The 24,964-nt window shown below is 40.8% G+C and overlaps 1 protein-coding gene across 1 annotated transcript in view; it reads left to right on the top strand.

Moving 5' to 3' along the window:
• Positions 1 to 7,958: 7,958 nt before the first annotated feature.
• The window catches only part of rspo4 (R-spondin 4), a 160,010-nt gene continuing 143,004 nt past the window's right edge, over positions 7,959 to 24,964 (top strand). The window contains exon 1 of the mRNA XM_020928201.2: positions 7,959 to 8,316. Coding sequence (XP_020783860.1) covers positions 8,232 to 8,316 — 85 coding nt within the window. The 5' untranslated portion in view covers positions 7,959 to 8,231. The remainder of the gene's footprint in view (positions 8,317 to 24,964) is intronic.

The raw sequence follows: 24,964 nt of genomic DNA, 5'->3' as shown, positions 1-24,964 counted from the left end.
CTTTTATGGTTGTGTGTACTTAATTGCTTTTTGGAAACTGACTGAAGCATATTTGAGTGAGTTGTTTATTAGTCTATTCAGTTTAGTGGTCTATTAAACAGATTTTTCTGATTATCAAGTGGCATTTTTGTTTTTAAAAGTTGGGGATGCGCCTTGGCACATAAAGAGTGGACATAAATCAGTGCGCTAGATGATAAATTTGCGCTATGTCTAAGATAACTGAAGTGTGACTGTCTCATTTTGACTAACTTTGGTGAGATTATGACTATTGTAAAGATAAAATGTAGTTTTTCACAAATTAAGAAGCAATGTGCGAAGAAAGGTTGAAAAATATGTTGAAAATTATGGGGAATAGAGAGTTCAAACTATATTGAAGACATCACATTAAGGAAATTACATGAACCATTAAAAAGACGATTAGATGTCATTTGTGGTTGTCTAGCAAATATGTGTGTAACCGCATCCGCCGTTGTGTCGCTGTGCGTGGCTCTCAGCATCACTGATTACTGATTACAAACGTGTGCACACTAAGGCTGAACAATCTGTCTTTTTCTATCGAAAATCGTAATCTCAGACAACACGATTTCAGGAGCGCCAAAGCCATGTTTTTTTGCAGCGCTCCTAAAGCCTAATTTAAGGGCAAAGTTTAGTTTTGCGTCGACTCAAGGCACACTGCCACTGCCGCCTTGTCGCCGTCGTTTTTTTGATTTATGAATCTGCGTCGAGGTTTATGCGCCGCTAAGTAATTCACCACAACAGCACTAGGAGGCGAGGATTTAAACCTGCTGTTGTTATAAAGTTTAACATGAACCATCTCCAACGCGATAGAAGCAGAACAGACTCACCATCATCAGCACATCCTCTGTCACAGAAAGAACACTCATATTCACTCATGTCCTTTAGTCCGACAGAAGCTGAACCGCATCAGCACACGAGTAAGCTATATTTTTTTTTTTCACTCATAGTTTATGCAAATGACTCATGTGGTTTTAAGTTTTGTTTAAGTAAAATGTAAAAAACACATTATTACTCATTGTATATTGAAAGAAAGGAAAGCGAACTACAGGAAGTGGTAAAGAGGACCAATCACAGCCCTTATTGTCTGTGCAAATTGGGCTTTACGGTCCAGCGTCAAATCGTTGGTGCAGGATTCTGGTATGATGTAAGTTTCTGCGATGTTTGCAAATGTTCATGTGCACTGAAACTTGATGGATGAAGTTGAAATCGCAATATCTGCCAGAAAAATCATAATTAAATTTTTTCTTAAAGTTGTTCAGCCCTAATGTACACATCACAGGGTGACAGTCGGGGCTTTCGGTGGCTAATGGATGAGGCGTGTGTGAGGAGCAGGAGTTGGTTTTCGCAGAATGTTTTTAGTAGTTTTAGTAGTAGTTTTATTCTCGTGCAAATTCCCTTCTCTGGCACTTCTCTGGTGTGATCTTAAAGTCTGCCCATAATCTCTTTTTTTATCTTGGTGTAGTTCATGTAGTTTGTCATAGCACTTTACATCTAAAAAGAACAACTACTACAGCACTTTGGTTACTGAAATCTGGGATTCAACTGGTTGTTTTGGTTTGATTAACGTTTTGGTTTTGCATCATTCATTTTGGTTTTGTGTGACTTAATTTAATTTAGCTGAATCCCATATTTTACTTCCATTTTGTTGTGTTGTATTTAAATTGTATTGTTTCCACTATTTACTGCCTTTGTCCTAAGTTTTGTCCAGACTTGCCTGTCCAATGAGGTTCATTTGGTCTTCCGATAATTTATGTTATTAGGTTCTTTTTTCAGACCAAGAGTTTGTTTTCATACCTGACAGTTTCGACTGATCACTAGCGTTCTTCCTCAGAGTGGTAACGTGATGTTGCTGTGACGTGTCTGGTCAGCTGATTTAAAAAGGTTTTGGCGATGTTTTCTTATCAGTGGAGGCAGGATGACAGCGCCATCTGCAGTTCGACTTCCTCAGGACAGTATCCCCGGTGTGTGAGAGTAAAAAAGCCCCACAATATCAACACACCAGTGAAACCGTACAGAAAACTCAGGCAATTACTCGTCCACCCAAAGGACAAAACAGAACCATATACGAAATACCCTGCATGTCCTGCAATAAAACACACATCAGGAAAACAGGGAGGGCGTTCAATATACGAAAAAAGTAACACAGGACAGAATGCGAGAAGGAAACAGCCATGGCACAAGCAACAAAACACAAAGCAGAACAGGAACAACTCAAATCAGGCCATGTCTGACCACTGTAAAAGAGCGAACCACATCATGGACAGGGACAGAGCAAACATCACTGATACAGAGGAAAACAAACACCGTCGCCGGATTAAAGAGGCAATCGAAATACAGAAACGTGCCCACGAGACGATAAACCGGGACGAGGGGCTTTTTTACTCTCACACACCTGGGATACTGTCCTGAGGAAGTCGGGACTGCAGATGGCGCTGTCGTCCTGCCTCCACCGGTAGGAAGACAGCGCCGAAACCTGTTTAAACAGCTGCACGGACACGTCACAGCAACATCACGCGACTCTGAGGAAGACCGCAGGGAGTAGACTAAACCGTCAGGTATGAGAACAAACTCTTGGTCTGAAAGAAGAACCCAATAACAGACTTGCCTGTGTTTTAATTAAATACGTTAGTGATGCCCTCATTTGAGCCTGCCCCCCTCTGCTAAATGTGTTCATCGTGAAGACAAAAAAAGTCAATTTAATATGTCACTATAACTCATCGAGAAAGTACAGGTGGCCCACGCAGATTACCACGACTAGAGCTTAGTTAAACATCTTCACATCCTGCTGTGTGGACATCTGTCTCCGTGTCCTCATCTCCACATGACTCCCCACAAACGTGTCTCATCAGCCGCACACTATTAGTCTTGTTCTTCATTCCTCGAACTGTTAATCAAAGCATAAAAAACAGACTTCATGTGTCTCTGGATGAGTGAGCCGTGACTCATGGGACTGGGGTTTACGCTTTACAATCACACTTAGGCCACAATTCAATGGTCGATTTTCGATCGGGAGCGACTTCAGAGAAAGCACGCACAGGACTGGTTTGTTATTACTGTTCCTATCTTGATTTATGGACAAAACAGAGAAATAAAACCCATTTGTAATTATTTATTTATTTTATTATTTATTTTTTATTACCTTTTGCCTTTTCAATAGAGGTTCTGTCATGTTTTCTAGGACAGATTGTGTATTAATTCTTTCCATTGGTTGGTTATTGAAATGGCTTTTTCACAGGATAAGTGATGATCCGATTGAAAATAATGATTTATTTTGATTAGCAGTAATGGAAAATAAGGCTTCATTTTTATTTTTTTTTATTTTTTTTTTTGAGAATTTTGCTCTATGAATATATTTTAACCTGATTCATCAGACGGTTTCACTTCTTGGAAACCGTCTGACCTCGCAGCATTAGGATTCATTTGCTCGACGGTAGGTGGGTACATTTTATATTTAACCAATCGCTGCTATTTGGTCGTGATTTATGTAATGCGCCAAATCCCGTAGGAAGAAGGGCAATAACGTCTTTACTCTTGATAAAATTCACCAAACATTCTCTTTGCTCCCGCTTTAAATCCTCGATCTCAGAAATCATTGCCAACACAAAATGTCTGTCTTCGTCTACATCCATCTCGACTGCTTTGTTTACTGTTGCGTTGTACCACAAAAGGGACCAAGAGAGGCGCTTGCATTTCTCGTCATGGCTTCACAGCTCTTCACTGATTGGCCGATGTGCAGTCTACAACTTCCGAGGTTTTTGCAAACCATCTAGTGTATTCTGATTCCTGACCTAATCGTTGGAGAGAAATGAAATTGAGCAGAGGCACTAAATGGCTAATGTTATTTGCCAAGAAGTATAAATAAGTTAATTATTTTTTCAAATTTTGCATTTTGATGTGTATAGTGTGTAATGATGTTTTCTTCTTTCAGGGTTATTGGGATATGTAAATTCTGAGGGAAAAAAACTTCTTATTGTTTCCAGTAGATGGAGCTAACTGGGCATGAGAAAAATAAACGAATAACCTTTTCGGGGTGTGCCAGACAGAAGTTGCAATTTGGATTCATTTGGAGAAATGTAGATAAAAAATTGCCAAGCTGGTGCCACCTGGTGCCTCCGCTCAATTTCATTTCTCTCCAGCGACTAGGTCAGGAATCAGAATACACTAGACGGTTTGCAAGAACCCCAGAAGTTGTAGACCACGCTCCAGCCAATCAGCAAAGAGCTGTGAAGCCATGACGTCAAACTCAAGCGCCTGTCTGGGTCCCTTTTGTGGTAGAGCACAACAGTAAACAAAGTGGTCGAGATGGATGTAGACGAAGCCAGACATTTTGTGTTTGCAACGATTCACGAGATCGAGGATTTAAAGCCGGAGCAAAGAGAATGTTTGGTGAATTTTATCAAGGGGAAAGACGTTATTGCCCTTCTTCCTACGGGATTTGGCGCATTACATACGTCACGATCAAAAAGGTTAAATTAAAAAAGTAGCCACCTACCATCGAGTGAAGAAATCCTAATGCTGCGAGGTCAGACGGTTTCCACAAAGTGAACCCGGCTGATGAATCAAGCTCGATAAAAACGTGTTCGTAGGGTAAAATGTATGTAAGATCTTAAAGTGAAGATCTTGTATTTTATTGATGACTGGGTACTGAAATTAAATAGGCAAGTTTTATGCCGGTAAAAGGTCGCTGTTAACGTTTAACGATTTTATGTAATATAGAACCTTTAAGAAACAATAAAAAAGAAAATTACAAAAGAGAATACACTCCAACATTCTGATCAAAGAGCATTGTTTGTATTTCTGACAGATTTTCTCTTGATATGTGACAACAGCGTCTTTCAAAGAAAAGGTCTGACAAAAGTTCGGGAAGCCCATCTTTAGACACATCGACGATTTACACCCCTGTAGCCCACGTCTGGTCTTTGAGGAGCCCCTGGCTGCTGCTGCGGGACAATCATTCACTTTTATTTGAAAAGAAAATGAGCCTAAATTGAGACATTACTTTGGCCCTTCGTCATTTGAAATACGGTGACAGTAACGACTCGGGGATGACATGTTAATAATAAAGTTTTGAGTCAGACCTAAAACCACAGAATAGTCTGGCCACGAAAACAAGACATCACAGACAGGCACGCTTCAAATCAAAAGCAGAATTTATGCGTTTTTGTCGTTTTTCTTCCAAAGCTGCCATAATTGATGATGGAATTTTCGCTTGGATGCAAATGTTTTCCAATGACAACGATGTTTACGGATATGATTTAAAGGTTTTGTAATAGAAAATGAAATCGCCGAAAGAAAATATTTACTAAAACGTCTCCTTATAAATACTTGAGTGACGTTTTCCTGTCATGGTTTGTTCTGAATTATTCAAAGGGCCATATTATGCTATTATCTGATGCATGTTATAATGTTTCCTCATTCACACATGTTTAACACACAAACTCTGCATATTTTTTATTTCTGAGTTCTTCTCTCAAGCAGAAAACAACTTGTTCCACTGTTTTTAAACTCCATTCATTGGTCAGGACTCATTTTGAAAAACAGATCTCTGAATCTCAATGGGGCCTTTCCAATTAAAGATCCCATATTACGCAAAATTGACTCTTGTGAGCTTTAATCAAATGAAACAGAAAACGCACTCTAAAGTTCTTGTAGAGGTGCAAATGCGTGGAACAGCAAAATAAAATTGAAAAAACTGCATAGCGCACTCAGATGGACGATGTTCAAAAGCTTTTTTTTTATTATGTTTCAGCAAAAAAAAAGCCTTCACCAGATATTTTTTCTTGCTTACCTGTGTATACTGTGCTCCAAAGCAAGAAAAATATCTGACGAAGGCTTTTTTGGTCGAAACTATTTAAAAATAAAAACAGCTTTTGGACATCGACAATCTGAGCTTTTTTCACTTTTATCTCGTGAGCTTTAAGCCATGTTATAATGTTGTTACCTCATCAAAAACCGACCTGGAGTTGTGTTTTGTACGGAAGCCGAGAGGGGTCACAACAAACGCAAATGCCGCAACAAATACAAATGCGACAACACGACATTTTCCGACGGAAAAGTAAAGGAACGGAGAAGTTGGAAATGTAAGTAAAAGTAATTTATTATCTTATCATTATTCGTTTCACGTTGTAGTTCTTCTTCTTCACTTGCCGCTTGATCGGTCTGTCGGAAAATAGAGTCCCGCGGTCACTTCTGTTGTGGCTTTTTAATGTGTTGCGGCATTTGCATTTGTGTTGTGGCATTTGTATTTGTTGTGGCGTTTGCATTAAAATAGAGTCCCGCGGTCATTTCCGTTGTGGCTTTTTTTTTGTTTGTTGTGGCTTTTTGTTGTGTTGTCGCATTTGTATTTGTTGCGACGTTTGCGTTTGTTGTGACCCCTCTTGGCTTCCGTAGTTTTGTTTCATTCACACGTTTGAGTAACCCTTTATTATTAGTCTATTTACATCTAAAAAGCTCTGAATTCTCCGTTCCACCTTGCGATGTCATGAAGTGGCCTATTTTTAGAGTGAACACTTACATTTTACCTTAAAGGGACATAGGACCTCATTTCCAAGTTAGCCAGAGTGTTGGAGACGTGTGGAGACACTTTTTAAAATATTCCATCCCCATGCAAGGCTAGTGCATGTCAATGGCCATAGTTATCCTGACACTAAAAACAGTCTTACCCACTCCACAAAACACCCGAAGAAAATGTATTATTACACCAGACTGTAGTGAGTGTCTGTGTTGATAGAATAATATTTGAAATAAAACTAACCTTGCATCGCATGAATCGTCGCATGTTGAGGGACTATTTTCTCATATATCAGTCCGCCGCTGCCAAGCTTTCTGTCAGGAAGAACAACTCACCGCTGCTGCTGCTCAGACATAAATCCTTCAAATGCAAGGTTGGTTTTACTTCTAAAATTATTCTATCGACACAGACATTTACATCGACAGTCTGGATGTAATAATAGATTTGCTTCAGGTGTTTTGTGGAGTGGGCAAGATTGTTTTTAGGGGCAGGATAACTATGGCCATTGACATGCACTAGCCTAGCACCAGCGACCTCTGCAAATACAAGGACTGGATGGAATATTTTTTTAAAAGTGTCTCCACACGTCTCCAACACTCTGTCTCACTAGGAAACGAGGTCCTGTGTCCAAACTTCCAGACTGTCCCTTTAAATTCAGTAGAGATTGGCAATTCCAGAGCTGAAATGATCCAGATGATTCTAGCGAAGGTGTGTGGAGTTGTGTGTGGAGTGTTTTCACTTTGAGTCAAGAACTAACTAGACTAAATATGCCAGGTTTGTGCGTTAAACATGTGTGAATGAAACAAAACAGGACTCCAGGTATGTTTTCGATGGAAACAGCATTAAAACATAGATCATAAAAAAAGCGTAATAAACACAATCTTGAAACACAATCTGTATTCAAAATCAAGCCGTACATTTTGAAGTCATTTGCTTGAGCCAAACTAGATTACAGACTACATTTCCTTCACTTAACTCTCCCTTTATCTCCTCATCTGAGACCCCCACGGCCCCCCAGCCTCATACCTGCCTCCTCAAAGCAAACAAGCACAACAAATGGATTACTCAGACATGTCAAACCCCAATCACGTCGTAAACCGCCTTTTCTCTCTGTTTCTCCGGGGTGGTCACGTCTTCAAACGAGATTCAAAAAGAAAGTCTCAAACTACCCCCTATTTATGAGGAGCAAATAGCGAGATCTTTGCCCAAAAAATAAACAAGGATAATAAAAGCGGTGGAGGTAGCAGAGCAGAGAGAGAAGGAGAAGGAGAAGGAGAAGGAGAGGAGGAGGAGGAGGAGGGAGGAGACATGAGCTCGGAAATGTGGAACTACTTAAAGACGCCTAAAGGGTTAAAGATGGCTATGGGATAAGTGGGGGCTCTTTTATTGCAAATTTGACAGAGGTAGTTAGATGGTGAGCGTATCCTGCTTGCTGCCAGTCCGCGCGACGCAAGCGAGCTCTCTCTGGACTACAACGCAGCTTCTTCTTCTTCATCTTTTATCCAAAATTCGGAATTCAGAAATCTCAACATCATTTCCACAAGTATTCAATATTTCAAGACTGTTCGAAGCTTTTTAAACTCTTTTTTTTTTCTTTTTTTTTTTTTGGCGATTTTTTTGGAGGGGGAGATATATACGTCCAACCTGGCGCCCCCCATGTCCCCAGTCTGGCGGTGAACGGGCGCGTGCTCCAGTAGCCCAGATGCATTGGAGAGCTTTGTCCATGGTGGTGTCTGTTATGTGTGAGGTGATGCGGATGGGAGTGGGAGCCCTGCAGAAGCAAACTGGTCAGTACTACGATTATATATACACGCATGGACTCCAAAAACTGCATGTACTCTGCAAAAAGTAATGTCTAGGTACGTTAAAAGAATGACTCAAACGAAGAACATATGACTTTATTTCATTCAACTTGAGTAGATTCATATTTAAGTGTCAAAAAGTCTCGTTCCATTGGCAGATCATTTTACAAAGTTTCTTCTTAAAACTTTCTTAATTCAATTCATCTTCACTTGGCTAGATTTTCGTTTTTGCAGTGTAAGTTAAAGGTGCACTGTGTAACTTTTCTGGAGGGGTTTGCAACCTGTTTGAGATGTTAATGCTTCGGTTTAAATTGTTCAGAGAATCGTATTAAACAAATCTATCTTGCATTTATTCAGCTACAGGTGTTTAAGTGCTCGAAAAATGTAGATATTACCGGTCAAAAGTTTTAGAACACCACACTTTTTCCAGTTTTTTACTGTTTACTGCTGACCAAAACGTATTCTAAACTTTTTGATTCATGATAGTGTCCACTTTTGGCCGATGTAACAGCTGAACACACTCATGGCTCGTTCTTTTTACAATAGAAATCAAATATTCTTCAGAAAGTTCTTCCCAAGTCTGTTGCAGAAGTTCTAATAAATATGTGGCACTTGTAGGTTTCTTGGCTTTCACTTTTCTGTCCAGTTCAATCGAAAACCTGCTCAATGGGGTTTAGGTCTAAAGTCTGTGCTGGACACTTCATGTTTTCAAGTTTTATCATCCTGTTCTTTTTTCTTGAGGTTGTTTTGGGCAGAGCTTGGACTTGTGTTTTGTATCTTTTATCTTTTATTTTAACCTCTGGCTGTTCAATTCTTACCTTTGTACCATTTCAAGCTCTTCACTGGACTTCCACGACTTGAACTGCAATAAATAAATGGAAAAATGAACGGTGTTCTAAAACTTTTGACCAGTAGTGTATATGTATATATATATTAAAAAAAAAATATATTAATTCTTACTCTAAGTAGGGTCATCTCTCCTTAAATCTAACCTGTAATCTGGCTCTTTGGAGATTCATACATTTATTGTGATACTGTGGAACATTCTAAGCACATCTCCATGGAGACAAGCAGATGATGGACCCTCCACGAAACAAGTTACACAGCACACCTTTAAGATTACTCAAACTCAGATCTTGATTTGATTAAAATGATCTACCAATGTTGTTTTGTCGTTTAAATATGAAATGAAAATAGAGCTTGATACACTTAAAGGTGCACTGTGTAACTTTTCCGCAACCATGGAGATGCTATTGCTTTGCCCGCAATGTTCCACAGTATGGTATTAAACTTATAAAAGATGCATTTATTCGATTATGGGTGTTTTTATTGCTCAAAAATACCTTTAAGAACATCCATTCTGACTGTGAGTGGGATCGCCTTTTCATAGATCTTGCCGGTAAATTGTGCTGGTGGTTTCTATGGAGATTGAAAAGTTTAACGCCACACTTTGAAATACTGGAGGTAAAGTAACAGGCAGGACGGTGCACCTTTAAGATAAGACAAACAACAACTCTTTACACTCAAAATAAGAAACAAACTCTACTAAAACACACGTACTCCATTGGTAGATCATTTTACTTGTCAAACCGAATCTACTCAAAGTCAAATTGTTCTTAATTTAAGTCATTTTAACTTTAACTTAACCTAGATGTTGCCTTTTGCAGTGTGGTTGCTTGAAATTCTGTCAGATTATATTATGAAACTGCATGTTGTGTGACAGAAGCTGTGCTGTGTTGTTGCTTTTACGTTAATTTGCGTGACTTTGTTTCAGTATCTTAAGAAATTCTGTACTTCTTAAAGGTCCTATATTACACAGAATTGACTCTTGTGAGGTTTAAGTCATGTTATAATGCTGTTATCTCATCAAAAACGTACCAGGAGTTGCGTTTTGTTTCATTCACACATGTTTGAGTAAGTTTTTATTATTAGTCTGTACCGTTTGTTCAGCAGAGATTGACAATTCTAGGGCTAATGAAGGTGTGTGGAGTTTAAAAACACAGTGGAGCACTTCCTGACAACACAAGTGAGAGAAGAATTCAGCCTAAATATTCAGGGTTTGTGTGTTAAACATGTGTGAATGAAACAAAACACAACTCCAGGTTTGTTTGTGATGAGAAAAACACAAAATTAGTCTGATATTGGTCCTTTAAGTTTATGATCCTTCATGTTTTGTGCTTTACTTGAACCTCAACCAAGACTTTAAGATAAACATGCGGCACATTTGAGATGACGTTTTTAAAAAAATGTGCATTCAGTTCTTTGTGACTCATGAAATGAAGTAAAATGAAGTGGAAAATGACTTTAAAAGAATATCTCAAGTACAAATGTGCCAATGAGGGGGGTTTACTTGGGTAACCTTTGAAAGAAATTGTACTTTTCTAGCAGAATACTTTTACTCCTACTTTAGAACTATTTTTTATTGAAGTAACAGTACTTTGACTTGAGTAAAGGTTTTGGTTACTTTTCAGACTGTGAGTACCATAAGTTTACAAATGACAAAAGCTTTTTGTTGACAGTATGACATTTTATGAACATTTGTATTTTATTGCACTTCTCCTTTTTTTGTTTTTCATTTTTGTGTCTGTCTTTTGTGCTTTATTTAAAGGTTGTATGGAGGATTTTTTTTGTTTGTTTGTTTGTTTCAAATTGTCAATGAAAGTTTAAAATACCATTACAGAGATGCAGCAGCTTTGCAATTATGATGATCAAAAAAAAAAAAAAAGAATGAAAATCCATCAACTGTAGACGTGTTGAGGCCAGATAAACATCAGCCAATAGAAAACGAGACTCCCTCATTTTCTATTGGCTGTTAGGTTGTCAATCAAATTCCCTAGTGTAAGTGACTCGCCGGCGCTTGGGGATTATGTGGTTTATGCAGCGGTTCTTAGAGGCTTTTTTAAACTGTCGCTTCCTCGCTTTTCGCACAGAGTTTGTTGAGACGGCGGACGAGAATCCACGACCAGTTCGCCGCAAAAGAAAGTCAGTTTTTGAGGTCGCTGAAAGAAAAGGGAAGGGAAAAAGGAGCGAAGACAAATTGAGGTGATTCTTGGAGACTCCTTCCACCGATGGTGCGACTGAAGCAGACGAGGGGTCGATAAATTACCTCTAGACAGGAAACTTCAACGGTGATTCTGAACACACAAGGACTCTCGCTGTATTTCTCTTCCCTTAAAAAAATCCTCTATACAACCTTTAACTTCAAATTCTAAATCAGATGTTATATTCTGATAGTTACTCTTTAAATTACTTAACTAGTTTTTTTCCACATGCTTTTTTTTTTTTTTTATTCCTTAAGTAATTTCTTGGAGCCCTACTTCACATTTCTTCTTCAGAAATATTATTCTGAAGTAACATTACTCTTACTTGAGTACAATTTATGGCCACTCTACCACCTCTGGTCTATAGTCAGTACACATAATCTACTATATTAACTATTTGTGTTTTGTTTGTGAACTTGTGTTTATGTAAAGCTCTTTTACTACTTTACTAGAATTTATTTAATAGTGTAAACAACAGTGCTTCAGTTTATTCCTTTTCCTTTTTTTTTTTTTAACTGTGTAAATGATTGAAAAATATTAAAAGTCCTATGTTATGTCCTATGTTAGAATGTTGTTACCTCCTCAAAAACAAACGAGGAGTTGTGTTTTGTTTCATTCTCACATGTTCGAGTAATCCTGGTTTATTAGTCTGTCACCTTCTCCCGAGCTCAAAAGGCTCTGTTCCACTTTGTGATGTCATGAAGTGATCGTTTTCAAGTTTGTTTACATTTTGTTCAGAGATCGTGGGGCTGAAATCATCCACATGAATCTACTGAAGCCAAGTGACGTTTTTAAAGACGTGCGTTCAGCGTTGGTTAAACCTGTGTGATCAGGTTAATTCGGAGACGGAAAGTTACATTAGTAGAAAATTAAAGATCGAATATTTTAAATAATATTGTGCAGTTATAAAATTGTCACATCTGCTGCTCGTGTCCAACCAGGAAGTCAAATAGAAACTTCACCCAATTAAAAACAAGAAAGAAAAAAACAAGAAAAGGAAATAGGCAAAATTTTTAGTGAAACCTTAAATATAAAGATGCTATTTTAGCAGATCTCTCTCTCTCTCTCTTTCTCTCCCTCTTTTCTCTCTCACCTCTCTCTCTTTTCCGTGTCTCTCTTTTTGTCACCCTCTTTGTCTCTCTCTCTCTTTTTTCTCTCTCTCTTTTTATCTCTGCCCCCCCTTCCCCCTGTTTCTTTCTCTCTCTATTTCTCTCTTTTTATCTCTCTCTCTTTCCCCCTGTTTCTTTAGCTTTCTTTCTCTCTCTGTCTCTCTCTCTTTTTCTCTCCCTCTCTCTCTTTTTCTTTGTCTCTCTCTCTCCTTCTCCCTCTTCCTTTTTTACTTCCTCTCTCATTTTTCTCTCACTCCCTCTCTCTCTCTCTCTCTCTCTCTCTCTTTCTCTCTTTTTTCTCTCTCTTTTCTCCCACTTTGCCTCTGTCTTTTGTCTCTCTCTTTCTCTCTTTCTCTTTCTCTTCGCTCTCTCTCTCCCTCATTTTCTCTCTTCCTGTTTTTCTCTCTCTTTTCTCCCTCTTTGCCTCCCTCTTTTGTCTCTCCCTCTCTCTTTCTTTTTTGCTCTCCTCTCTCTCTTTCTCTCTCTCTCTTTCTCTGTTCTTTTGCTCTTTTTTCCTCTGTCTCTCCCTCTCTTTCTCTTTTCTCTGTCTGTCTTTCTCTCTCTTTTTTTTCTCTCTCTCTTCTCCCTGTTTCTTTTACTTTCTTACTCTCTATCTCTCTCTCTTTTTCTCTGTCTCTCTCTATCTCCCTCTTCCTCTTTTTCTCCTGCTCTCATTTTTCTCTCACTCCCTCTCTCTCTTTCTCTCCCTCTCTCTATACTCTCACTCCTCTCTCTCTCTTTTTCTCTTTTTTCTGTCTTTTCTCCCACTTTGCCTCTGTCTTTTGTCTCTCTCTCTTTCTCTTCGCTCTCTCTCTCTCTCCCTCATTTTCTCTCTTCCTGTTTTTCTCTCTCTTTTCTCCCTCTTTGCCTCCCTCTTTTGTCTCTCCCTCTCTCTTTCTTTTTTGCTCTCCCCCTCACTCTTTCTCTCTCTCTCTTTCTCCCTGTCTCTGTTCTCTTTCTCTCTCTCTTACTCCCTGTTTCTTTTGCTCTTTTTCCTCTGTCTCTCCCTCTTTCTCTTTTTCTCTGTCTGTCTTTCTCTCTCTCTCTTTTTTCTCTCTCTCTTTCTCCCTGTTTCTTTTGCTTTCTTACTCTCTGTCTCTCTCTCTTTTTCTCTGTCTCTCTCTATCTCCCTCTTCCTCTTTTTCTCCCGCTCTCATTTTTCTCTCACTCCCTCTCTTTGTGCTCTCACTCTCTCTCTCTTCTCTCTCTCCCCTTTTCTCTCTTCTTCTCTTTTCTCCCTCTTTGTCTCTCTCTTATTCCCTCTCTCTTTTCTCTTTTTTCTCTCTTTCCTTTTTGCTCTCCCCGTAACTCTCTCTCTCTCTCTCTCTCTTTCCCCTTGTTTCTTTTGCTCTCTTTCTCTCTCTGTCTCTTTCTCTTGTTTATCTGTCTCTCTCTCTTCCTCTCTTTTCTCCTTCTTTTTTCTCTTGCCCACAGCTAAAATCATCCAAACGGTTCTAATGAAGCTGTATGGAGTTTAAAAACACAGTGGAGCTCTTCCCGTATCACATTTTCAGTCTGAGAAAAGCCGACGGGATTAAAAAAAATGGAAAAAAATCGAAACAAAACACAACTCCGGTTTATTTTTGACGAGAAACCATTAGGAAACAGCGTAAAACGTGCACCTTTATCCAAAAACAAAATCAATATCCACAAAAAAAACACCAAAAAACTACAAAATTCCCAACTACAATCCGTCCCGTCTCCGCTTCTTCGTCACTCCGTCGCTCTTTCCCCGCTCACATGTCTCACATTAAAGCCTAAATCGCGGTGTCAGTCCCAGTTAAGCTCGCTCCGCTCCGACAAAATCCCGCTCCCGACCGCGTTTATCTCTAATGACTTTTTATAGCCGCGTTCTCCGCAGGTCCGCGCTGACCCCGGCCCGGAATTCCCACTCCAAATAATCGAGATCCGGCGAAATTAAACGACGGCTCCTGTTGCTGTCGGAGGCGTTAGGTAAAGATTACGGGGATTTGCAGGTGAGGCCGGAGGTTTCGAGTTAACCGCCGGTGACAGGTGAAATTGTAGCGCTTGAAATACAAGGAAACGTCTGGAATATTCGGGAATGTTTGATGTGTTAGGGAATAGCCCGGAAATTGCTGATGGTTCCACAAACCGATTCAGAGGTTGTTTGAAATATTGGCAATTTTGGGATTATTTTGGGGAAAAGAGAAGGAAACGGGAATTGGTTGAAAATATCTAAATTAGAGACGTTTAGTGTCAAATTTTTAAATATATTATGGAAAAATCGGGAATATCTTGACGAATAAATATTGATTTTAACTCATCTTGGGATCAGGTTAGTCAAAACAAAGACGGAAAAACGCTTTAGTAAAAGAAAAAACGCTTCAACAAATTAAAAACAAGAAAGAAAAGAAAAGAAAACAGACAAGATTTTTAGTAAAACCTTAAATATTAAGATGCTCTTTCTCTCTCTCTTCTTCTCTCTCTTTTCTTTGTCTCTCTCTCTTTCTCCCTCTTTCTCTTGCTCTCTTTTTCTCTCTCCCACTGTCTCTTTCTCTTCTTTAAAGACACTATGCACATTTTAGTTTATCTCTTTCCTTCTATCTCTTTTCTCTCTATTTCTTTTTTGCTCTCTCTTTCTCTCTCCCTCTTTTTCTCTTTCTCCCTCTCGTTTTGTCTCTCTCTATCTCTCTTCTCCCATTTCTTTCTCATTCGCTCTCTCTCTTTCACTCCCTCTCTTCGCTTTTCCTTCCCTCCCTCTGTCTCTCTCTCTTCTCTGTCTCTTTTTCTCTCTTTCTCGCTCTCTATTTTTCTCTCCCTCTCCCTTTTTCTCTCTCTCCCTCTCTATTTTGGCCTCCTTCTCTTTCTCGCCCTCTCTCTTTTTCTCCCTCTTTCTTTTTTCTCTCTCCCTTTCTCTGTCCCTCTCTTTTATGCTCTCTCTCACCTCTCGCTCTTTCTGTCTCCCTCTCTTTTTCTCTCCCCCCTCTCTCTCCGTCCCTCTCTCTCCCTTTCTTTCTCCCTCCCTCTATCTCTCCCTCTTTTCTCTCTCTCTCTCTCTTTACTCTCTCCCCCTTCTCGCTCTCTCTCTCTCTCTCTCTCTCTCTCTGACTCATCTTCTCCTCTCTCTCCTCTCTCTTCACTCTTTTCTCTCTCTCTCTCTCTCCTGTCTTCTCTGACCATCATCTTCTCCTCTCTCCCTCTCTTCCTCGCTCTTTCTCTCTCTCCCTTCTCTCTCTCTCTCTCTCTCTCTCCTCTCTCTCTCTGATCATCTCTCTCTCTCTCTCTCTCTCTCTCCTCTCTCTCTCTCCTCCCTCTTTTCTCTCTCTTCTCCTCTTCTTCCTCTCTCTTCTCTCTCTGACTCATCTCTCTCTCTTTTCTCTCTCTCCCTCTCTTCTCTCTCTCTCTTCTCTCTCTCTCTCTCTTCTCTCTCTCTCTCTCTCTCTCTCTCTCTCTCTCTGACCATCATCTTCTCCTCTCTCTCCCTCTCTTTCCCCACTCTTTTCTCTCTCTTTCTCTCTCTCCCTCTCTCTCTCTGACTCTCCTCTCTCCTCTCTCTCCCTCTCTTCCCTCTCTCTTCTCTCTCTCTCTCTCTCTCTCTCTGACTGTCTATCTTCTCCTCTCTTCACTCTTTTCTCTCTCTTTCTCTCTCTTTTTCTCTCCTCTCTCTCTCTCTCTCTCCCTCTGCTCTCTCTGACCGTCGTCTTCTCCTCTCTCTCCCTCTCTTCCCCACTCTTTTCTCTCTCTCTTCTTTGCTCTCTCTCTCCCTCTCTCTCTGACTGCCGTCTTCTCCTCTCTCCCTCTCTTCCCTCTCGTCTTTCTCTTCTTTCTCTCTCTCCTCTCTCTCTGACTGCCATCTTCTCCTCTCTCTCTCCTCTCTCTTCCCCGCTCTTCTCTCTCTCTCTCCCTCTCTCTCTGACCGTCATCTCTCTCCTCTCTCTCCCCTCTTCTCTCTCTCTCCCTCTCTCTCTCTGCTCTCTCTCTCTTCTCCTCTTTCTCCTCTCTCTTCCTCGCTTTCTTTCTCTATCCCTTCTCTCTCTCTCTCTCTCTCTCTCTCCCTCTCTCTCTGACCATCGTCTTCTCCTCTCTCTCCCTCTCTTCACTCTTTTCTCTCTCTTTTTCTCTCCCCTTCTCTCTCTCTCTCTCTCCTCTCTCTCTCTCTCTCTGACCATCGTCTTCTCCTCTCTCTCCCTCTCTTCCCCACTCTTTTCTCTCTCTCTCCCTTCTCTCCTCTCTCTCTCTCTCTCTGACCGTCATCTTCTCCTCTCTCTCCCTCTCTTCCCCACTCTTTTCTCTCTCTCTCTTTCTCTCTCTCTCTCTCTCTGACCATCATCTTCTCCTCTCTCTCCCTCTCTTCGCTCTTTCTCTCTCTTTCTCTCTTTTCTCTCTCCCCTTCTCTCTCTCTCTCTCGCTCTCTCTGACCATCGTCTTCTCCTCTCTCTCCTCTCTTACCGCTCTCTCCTCTCTCTCTCTCTCTCCTCTCTCTCCTCTCTCTCCTCTTCTTCTTGTCTCTCTGTCTCTTGTGTCTCTTGTGTTGTGTTTTGAAGTAGTAGAGTAGATGTAGATATCAGGCGATGGGACGGACGGCGACTCGTGTAATAACGTGCGGAACATCGGGGGTCAAAGGTCAAACGCAGGATTCGGGCGCCGCGGTTTGACCTCCTGTCACGCCCCATTTGTCTCTTCTTCTTCTTCTCTCGCTCGTTTTAGTTTTTGTCTTTTTACCGCCAAAACTCTGCTCATTGTTGGAGTGTGAAAAAAATGATATTAAAATAAAAAATAAAATCACAGTGAGAAGTATTTTGGTGTAAAAATAAAGTATAATAAACATTTTTAGGTAGAATTCTCTTTTTCTCTCCCCTTCGCTCTCTCTTCTTTACTCTCTTTTACTCTTTTCTCTTTCACCTTTTCTCTCTTTCTCTCTCTTCCTCTTTTTCTTTCTTTTTCTCTCTCCCTGTCTCTTTCTCTCTTTCTATTTTTCTCTCTTTCTCTCTTACTTTCTTTTTCTCTCCCTCTCTTTTTTGTCTTTCTCTCTCTTTCTTTCTTTTTTCTCTCCCTCTCTTTCTTTCTCTCTCTCTCTCCTTTTCATTCTTTCTCTCTCCTTTACTCTCTCTCTCTTTCTTTTTCTCTCTCTTCCCCTCTTTCTTTTTCTCTCTCCCTTTCCTTTCACCCTTTCTCCCCCTCGTTCTCTCTCACCTTTGCTCTTTCCCTCTCTTTCTCTCTCTCTTTCTTTTTGTCTCTTCCATTTTCTCTTTCTCTCTCTTTCTCTTTTCTCTCCCTCCCTCTCTTTTTTCCTCTCTTTCTCTCTCCCTCTCTCTTTTCCTTTTCTTTTTCTCTCTCCCATTCTCTCATTTTCTCTCTTTCTCTCTTTTTTCTCTCTCTTTCACCTTTTCCTCTTTCTCTCTCTCTCTCTTTCTCTCTCTTTTTCTCTCTTCTTCTCTTCTTTTCTCCTTTTCTCTCTTTTCCACATTTTCTCTCTCTGGCTCTTTCATACTTTTTCTCTTTCTCTCTCTCCTCTCTCCTTCTCTCTCTCTCCTTTTCTCTCTCCATCTCTCTGTCCTGTACTCTCTTTCTTTCTCTCTCTCTTTCTCTCATGTTCTTTCTTTCTCTCTCTTCCTCTCTTACTTTCTTTGTCTCTCTCCCTTTCTCTCTCTTTCACCTTTTCACTCTCTCTCTCACTCCCTGTTTTTCTCTTTCCCTATCTCCTTCTTTTTCTCTCTTTCTCATTTTCTCTTTCTTTTGTTCTCTCCCTCTCTCTTTTTCTAACTCCCCCATTTTCTCTTTTTATCACTTACTTTCCCACTCTCTCTTCCTCTCTCTTCCTCTTTCTCTCCCCTTTTCTCTCTCTCTCTCCTTTACTCTCTTTCTTTTTCTCTCTCCCTTTCTGTCTTTCACCTTTTCTCTCTGTCTCTCTTTTTCTCTGTCACTCTCTCTTCCTCTTTCTTTTTCTCTCTCCTTCTCTCTTTTGTTTTCTCTCTCTTCTCATATCGACGACACTAAAACACAGTAACAACATTTCACTTAAACTAAAACACAATATTACTACTGTTTTTTTTTTTTTTTTTTTTTTTTTCTAGTTTTTCCTGATTTCATTTTGTTGAAGTGGACAGACGAGATGTGGAGGTTCTGACTTGTTTCCGATCATGTTTTTATCTGGAAAAGTCTGGATTATAAAGTCATTGATAATAAAACTCTCTCTCTCTATCCGCTCATTAGTAAAAGACTTCACTGTTTTTTTCCTTTAACCATCTCAAACTCGTCTTTATTTGTTTACTTGAGTTGGTTAAGTCTCCATCAGTGATTCATTAAACTCTTTGAGTCTTTGTTTTTTGTTTTGTTTTTTGTGCAAATCTTAAGATCTGATCATGTGAAAAATTCACACTTAAACTCAAAATCGAAGAAAATCTCTCTCTTTTGCTTTTTGTTTCTCTTCCTCGTGCTCTCTTTCTTACATTTTGTCTCTCTTTCACACATTTTGTCTCTCTTTCTTTCTTTCTTTCTCTCTGTTTCTCTCACCCTTTTCACTTCTCTCTCTTTTCCCCTCTTCCTCTCTTTCCCACTTTCTCTTTTTCGCTCTTTCTCTCTCATTTTCTTTCTCTTTCTCGTTTCCTCTCTCTGTTTCCCTCATGTTCTCTCTCCCTCTTTCTTTCTCTCTCTTTCTCTTTTTTGCTCCTCTTCTCTCCTTCTCTCTCTCTATCCGTTCATTAGTAAAATCGTTCACCAGTATGATTCGTTTTTTTCCTTTAACCATCTCAGACTCGTCTTTATTTGTTTACTTGAGTTGGTTAAGTCTCCATCAGTGATTCATTAAACTGTCTGAATCTTTGTTTTTTTTTTTTTTTGTTTTTTTGTGCAAATTTGAAAATCTGATCATGTGAAAAATTCACACTTAAACTCAAAATCGAACAGGCAAAGAGACTAATGTCTCTTTGTCTCTTTGAGAGAGAAAATCTTTTCTTTTGCTCTTTGTTTCTCTTCCTCGCGCTCTCTTTCTTACATTTTGTCTCTCTTTCTTTCTTTCTTTCTCTCTGTTTCTCTCACCCTCTCTCACTTTCTCTCTTTCCCCTCTTCCTCTCTTTCCCACTTTCTCTTTTTCGCTCTTTCTCTCTCATTTTCTTTATCTTTCTCGTTTTCTCTCTCTGTTTCCCTCCTGTTCTCTCCCTCTTTCTTTCTCTCCTTTCTCTTTTTGCTCTTGCTTTCTCTCTCTATCCGTATATTAGTAAACCTCGTTACGCAGTATGATTCGCTTTTTTTCCTTTAACCATCTCAGACTCGTCTTTATTGTTTACTTGAGTTGGTTAAGTCTCCAATCAGTGATTCATTAAACTGTCTGAATCTTTGTTTTTTTTTCTTATGCAAATCTGAAAATCTGATCAAGAGAAAAAGTCTCACTGAAACTTTAAATCAAACAAAGAGACAAATGTGGGACATAAACTCTCCTTTCTCTCTCTTTTTATTTCTCTTTCCCTCTCTCCTTTTCCCTTTTCCTCTCTCTCCTTTTCTCTCTTTTTCACCTTTTCTCACTCTCTCTTTGTTTCTCTGTCCCTCTCTTTTCCTCTACCCCTCTCTCCTTTTCTCTCTTCCTCTCTCTCTTTCTTCCCACTTTCTCCTTCTCTCTTTTTCTCGCCCTCTTTCTTTCTCTTTTTCTCTCTCCCTATTGATTTCTCTCTCTCTCTCTCTCTTGATCCCTCCATCTTTCTCTCGTTCATCTTTTTCTTTCTACTTTCTTGCTTGCTCTTTCTGTTCTCTTCTTTCTTTCTCCCTCTCTCTTTCTTTTTTCTCTCTACATTTCTCTCTCTTTCTTGCGTTGTCTCTCTCTGTCACCCACTCTCTCTCTTTCTCCATTCCTCTCTCTTTCTCTTGGTCTTTTCTTACTCCCTGTTGCTTTCTCTCTCTCTCTCTCTCTCTCTCACTCATCTTTTCTTTCACTTTCTTCCTTTTCTTCTTTCTTCTCTTTCTCTCTCTCGATCCTCCATCTTCTCTCTTTCTCATTCATCTTTTTCTTTCTATTCTTGCTCTTTCTCTCTCTCTTCTTTCTGTTTCTTCTTCCTTCTCTCTTTCCCTCCCGGTTTTTTCTCTCTTTCATCTCGCTTCTCTCTCTCTTTCTTTCTTTCTGATTCCTCTCCTCATCTCTTTTTCGCTCTTTTCTTCTCGTTTCTCTCTCTTTCTCATCTTTCTCACTTCTCTCTCCTCTTTTTTCTCTCTCCTCTCTCTCTCTCTCATCTTTCTGTTTCTCTCTTTTTCTTTCTACTTTCTTGCTCTTCTTCTTCTTTCTTTCTCTCTCTTTCTTTTTTTCTCTCTACATTTCTCTCCTTTCTTTGCGTGTCACCACTCTCTCTCTTTCTCATCCTCTCTCTTTCCCTCTGGCTTTTTCTCTCTCCTGTGCTTTCACTCTCTCTCTTCTCTCTCATCTTTGTAGAAAACTTTCTTGCTTGCTCTTTCTCTTCTCTCTTTCTTTCTCCCTCTCTCTTTCTCCATTCCTCTCTCTTTCCCTCCCGTTTTTCTCTCTCATTCTCTCTTGCTTGCTCTTTCTCTCTCTCATTTCTTTCTGATTTTTGGTCTTCTCTTCTCTCTCCCTCTCTCTTTCTCTTTTTCGCTCTTCCTCTCGTTTCCCTCTTTTTTTTTTTTTGTGCAAATCAGAAAATCTGATCAAGTGAAAAAGTGACAATAAACTCAGTCGAACTAAGAGTCAAATGTGGGACATAAACGAGATGATTTTGGTTCATCTGCACACTTCTACAGGTCTCTCTCTCCATTTCCTTCTCTCTCTTTGTTTCTCTCTCCCTCTCTTTTCCTCACTCTCTTTCTCACATTCTGTCTCTCTCTTTCTCTTTCTTTCTCTTTCCCTCTCTCGCGTTCTCTTTTTCGCTCTCGCTTGCTCTTTGTTTATCTCTCCTCGCTTTCATTCTCGCCTTTTCTCTTTCTCCCTCTCTCTTTCTCTCTCCTTTTCCCTCTTCCTCTCTTTCCCTCACTGTTTCTCTTTTTCGCTCTCTTTCTCTCTCCTTCTCTTTCTCATTCTCTCTCTTCTCTTCTTGATTTGTTTACTTGAGTTGGTTAAGTCTCCGTCAGTGATTCATTAAACTTTTTGAGTCTTTGGGGTTTTTTTCTTGTGTAAAGTGACACTTAAACTCTCGACTCGAAAAGGCAAAGAGACAAAATGTGTGAGATTAAAGAGGCTGTTTTTGTTTATCTGCACAGACCAGGAGACGTCAGGTGAGGACATCGGGCACAAGGGTTTGACCTCAGTTCCTCAGGTGTTTTTTGAACTTGTGTCTCTCTTTCTCTCTCTCTTTTTCTTTTCTCTCTCTCTCTTTTCTCTCTCCCTCTCTCTTTCCATCATTCTCATTTTCCCGAGTTCCCGAGGACCACGTGAACGCCACATCTCCTGCTCTCTCTCCTCTCTCTTTTACTCTCTCCCCCTTTTTTTCTCTATCCTCTTTTTCTCTCTCCCTCTCTTTCTCTCTCTGTCGCTCACTCTCCCTCTCTTTTTCTCCTCTCCCTCTCTTTTTCATTCCCTCTCTCTCCCTCCCTCTCCTTTTTATCTCTGTCGTGCTCTCTTGCTCTCCCTGTTTCTCTCTTTTTCTCTGCCTCTCCGTTGCCGTCCCTCTCTTTTTCTCTCCCTCCTTCCCGCTGTCGCTCTCTCTCCCTCTCTTTTTTTCTGTCTCTCTGGTGCCTCTCTTTTTATCTCTCTCCCTCTGTTTCTCTCTCTCTCTTTTTCTCTCCCTCTCTCTCTGCTCCTCTCTCTCCATTCTCCCTCTCTTTTCTTCCTGTCCTCTATTGCGTCCCTCTTTTTCTCTCTCTCCTCTTTATTCTCTTCTCTTTCCTCTCTTTTTTTTCTCTCTGTCTTTCTATTACTCCTCTCCTTCTCCTCTCTTTCCCTCTCTTTTTCTACTGCTCTTGCTCTCCTCTCCTTCTCGTCTCTCTGTTCTCTCCTTCTCTTTCGTCAATTTTCTCTTTCTATTTCTCTCTCTCTTTTTCTCCTCTCTCTCTCTCCTCACCCCGTCTCTGTCTCTCTTTCTCTTTTTGTCTCTGTCTCTCCTGCAGTCCCTTTTTTCTCTCTCTCCCTCTTTTTCTCTCTGTCGCTTCTCCCTCCTCGCTCTCTTTTTCCGTTTCTCTCTTTTCTCTCCTCCCTCTTCGCTCTCTCTCCTCTCTTTTTCTCTCACCCTCTCTCTGTCTCTCTCTCCCTCTCTTTATCTCTTTGTCGCTCTCTCTCTCGCTCTTTTCTCTCCCTCCCTGTGTCACTCTCTCTCCCTCTCTTTTTCTCTCTTTCCCTCTCTTTTTCTCTGTCTCTCCATTGCCGTTCCTCTCTTTTTATCTCTCTCCTCTTTTTTCTCTCTCCCTCTCTTTTTCTCTCCCTCTCTCTGTCGCGCTCTCTCCCTCTCTTTCTTTTTCTCTCCCTCCCTCTTTTTTCCTCTCTGTCATGCTCTCTCGCTCTCCCTCTTTCTCTCTCTCTCTCTCTCTCACCCCGTCTCTGTCTCTCTTTCTCTCCCTCTCTTTGTCTCTGTCTCTCCTTGCAGCCCTCTTTTCTCTCCTCCCTCTTTGTCTCTCTCCCTCTCTCTCCCTCTCTTTTCTTTGTTCTCTCTTTTTCTCTCCCTTTCCCCTCTCTCTCTCTCTCTCTCCTCTTGTCTCTTTCTTTCTCCATGCTCTCCTCTTCTTTTTCTCTGTCTCTTCCATTCCATTCTCTCTTTTTTCTCTCTCCCCTCTTTTTTCTTTGTCGCTCTCTCTCCCTCTCTTTATCTCTCCCTCTCTTTTTCTCTCTCCCTCTCTCTGTCTCTCTCTCTCCCTCTCTTTATCTCTTTGTCGCTCTCTCTCCCGCTCTTTTTCTCTCCCTCCCTGTGTCTCTCTCTCCCTCTCTTTTTCTGTCTCTCTCCATTGCCGTCCCTCTCTTTTTCTCTCCCTCTCTCTCCCTCTCTTTCTTTTTCTCTCCCTCCCTCTTTGTCTCTCTCCCTCTCTTTTTCTCTCGTTTCTCTCTTTTTCTCTCCCTCCCTCTGTCGCTCTCTCTCCCTTTCTTTTTCTCTCTCTCCCTCTTTGTCTCTTTCTCTCTCCATTGCTCTCCCTCTCTTTTTCTCTGTCTCTCCATTGCCATCTCTCTCTTTTTTCTCTCTCCCTCTCTTTTTCTTTGTTGCTCTCTCTCCCTCTCTTTATCTCTCACCCTCTCTCTGTCTCTCTCTCTCCCTCTCTTTATCTCTTTGTCGCTCTCTCTCCCGCTCTTTTTCTCTCCCTCCCTGTGTCTCTCTCTCTCTCTTTTTCTCTCTCTTCCTCTCTCTCCCTCTCTTTTTCTCTGTCTCTCCATTGCCGTCCTTCTCTTTTTATCTCTCTCCTCTTTTTCTCTCTCCCTTCTTTTTCTCTCAACCTCTCTCTTCCTTGCTCTGTCGCTCTCTCTCACTCTCTCTCTCTCTCTTCTCTCTCCTTCTCTCTCCTCTTTTCCTCTCTGTCGCTCTCTCATCTCCCTCTTCTCTCTCTCTTTCTCTCTCACCCGTCTCTGTCTCTCTTTCTCTCCCTCTCATTGTCTCTGTCTCTCCTTGCAGTCCCTCTTTCTCTCTCTCTCTCTCTCTCCTCTGTCTCTCTCTCCACACGTGACCACATGAACGCAGGATTACGACACGGGGGTAATTCGTTCACCGTTGCCTAGTAACCATCACGTTAACAAGGACCAAAACTTGCCTAAAGTGCAAAGTGTTTCCATTCGACTAAACGCACCAATAAACATAAATGACAACACCTTTATTCTGTTAAACTAATGTTTTTAAACGGACTCAACGCCTCGTCCCAGTGGGTAAATCGTCCGTGTATTTATTTATTTATTTATTTCCCACAAACTTCAATTTAACCGATGTGAATGAATTGAGAAAGAGAAAAAGAAAAAACCCTGTCAAATGTACTTTGAGTCAGTACGGTCGCCTTTTTATCATTTTACTCATGAAAGAAAATAATACACCCCCCTCTCTCCCTTTTCATCTCTCTCTCTTCATCTCTGTCTCTTCCTCTCTCTCTCTCTCCCTCCCTCCTTCGTTCGCTTTCTCCTCTTTGCTCAATTTCTTTCTCTCTACTCTCTCTTTTTCCCTCTCACCCTCCCTCTCCTGTCCTCTTTCTCTTTCTCCCCCATCCTCTCTCTCTCTTGTACTTTTGCTTTATACCTCCCTCTCTTCCTCTCACTCTCTTTTTCTCTCTCCCCCTCCCTTCCTCTTCCACCTTCTCCCTCCCTCTCTCTCTCTTTCTCTCTGCTCTCTTTCTCTTGCCCTCTCACTCTTTCTCTTTCTCCCCTTCCTCTCTCTCTTTCTCTCACACTCTCTCCCCCCTCTCTCTCTCTCTCCCTCCCTCTCTTTCTCCCTCTCATTCTCTCCTCCTTCCTCCCTCTCTTTCTCTTGTGCTCTTACTCTCTCTCTCTTGCCCCCTCACTCTCTACCTCTTTCTCTTTCTCCCTCATTCTCTCTCCATCTCCCTTTCACTCTCTCCCCTTCCCTCCCCCTCTTTCTCTTTCTCCCCCTTCCTCTCTCTCTTTCTATCTGCTCTGTCTTGTCCCCT

Source organism: Boleophthalmus pectinirostris, unplaced genomic scaffold (assembly GCF_026225935.1).
Source record: "Boleophthalmus pectinirostris isolate CB_2022bp ecotype Guang Dong unplaced genomic scaffold, ASM2622593v1 HiC_scaffold_3, whole genome shotgun sequence".
Taxonomy (NCBI): Eukaryota; Metazoa; Chordata; class Actinopteri; order Gobiiformes; family Gobiidae; genus Boleophthalmus; species Boleophthalmus pectinirostris.
The sequence above is the reverse complement of the archived record's forward strand: the minus strand, read 5'-3'. Positions and strand labels throughout refer to the sequence as shown.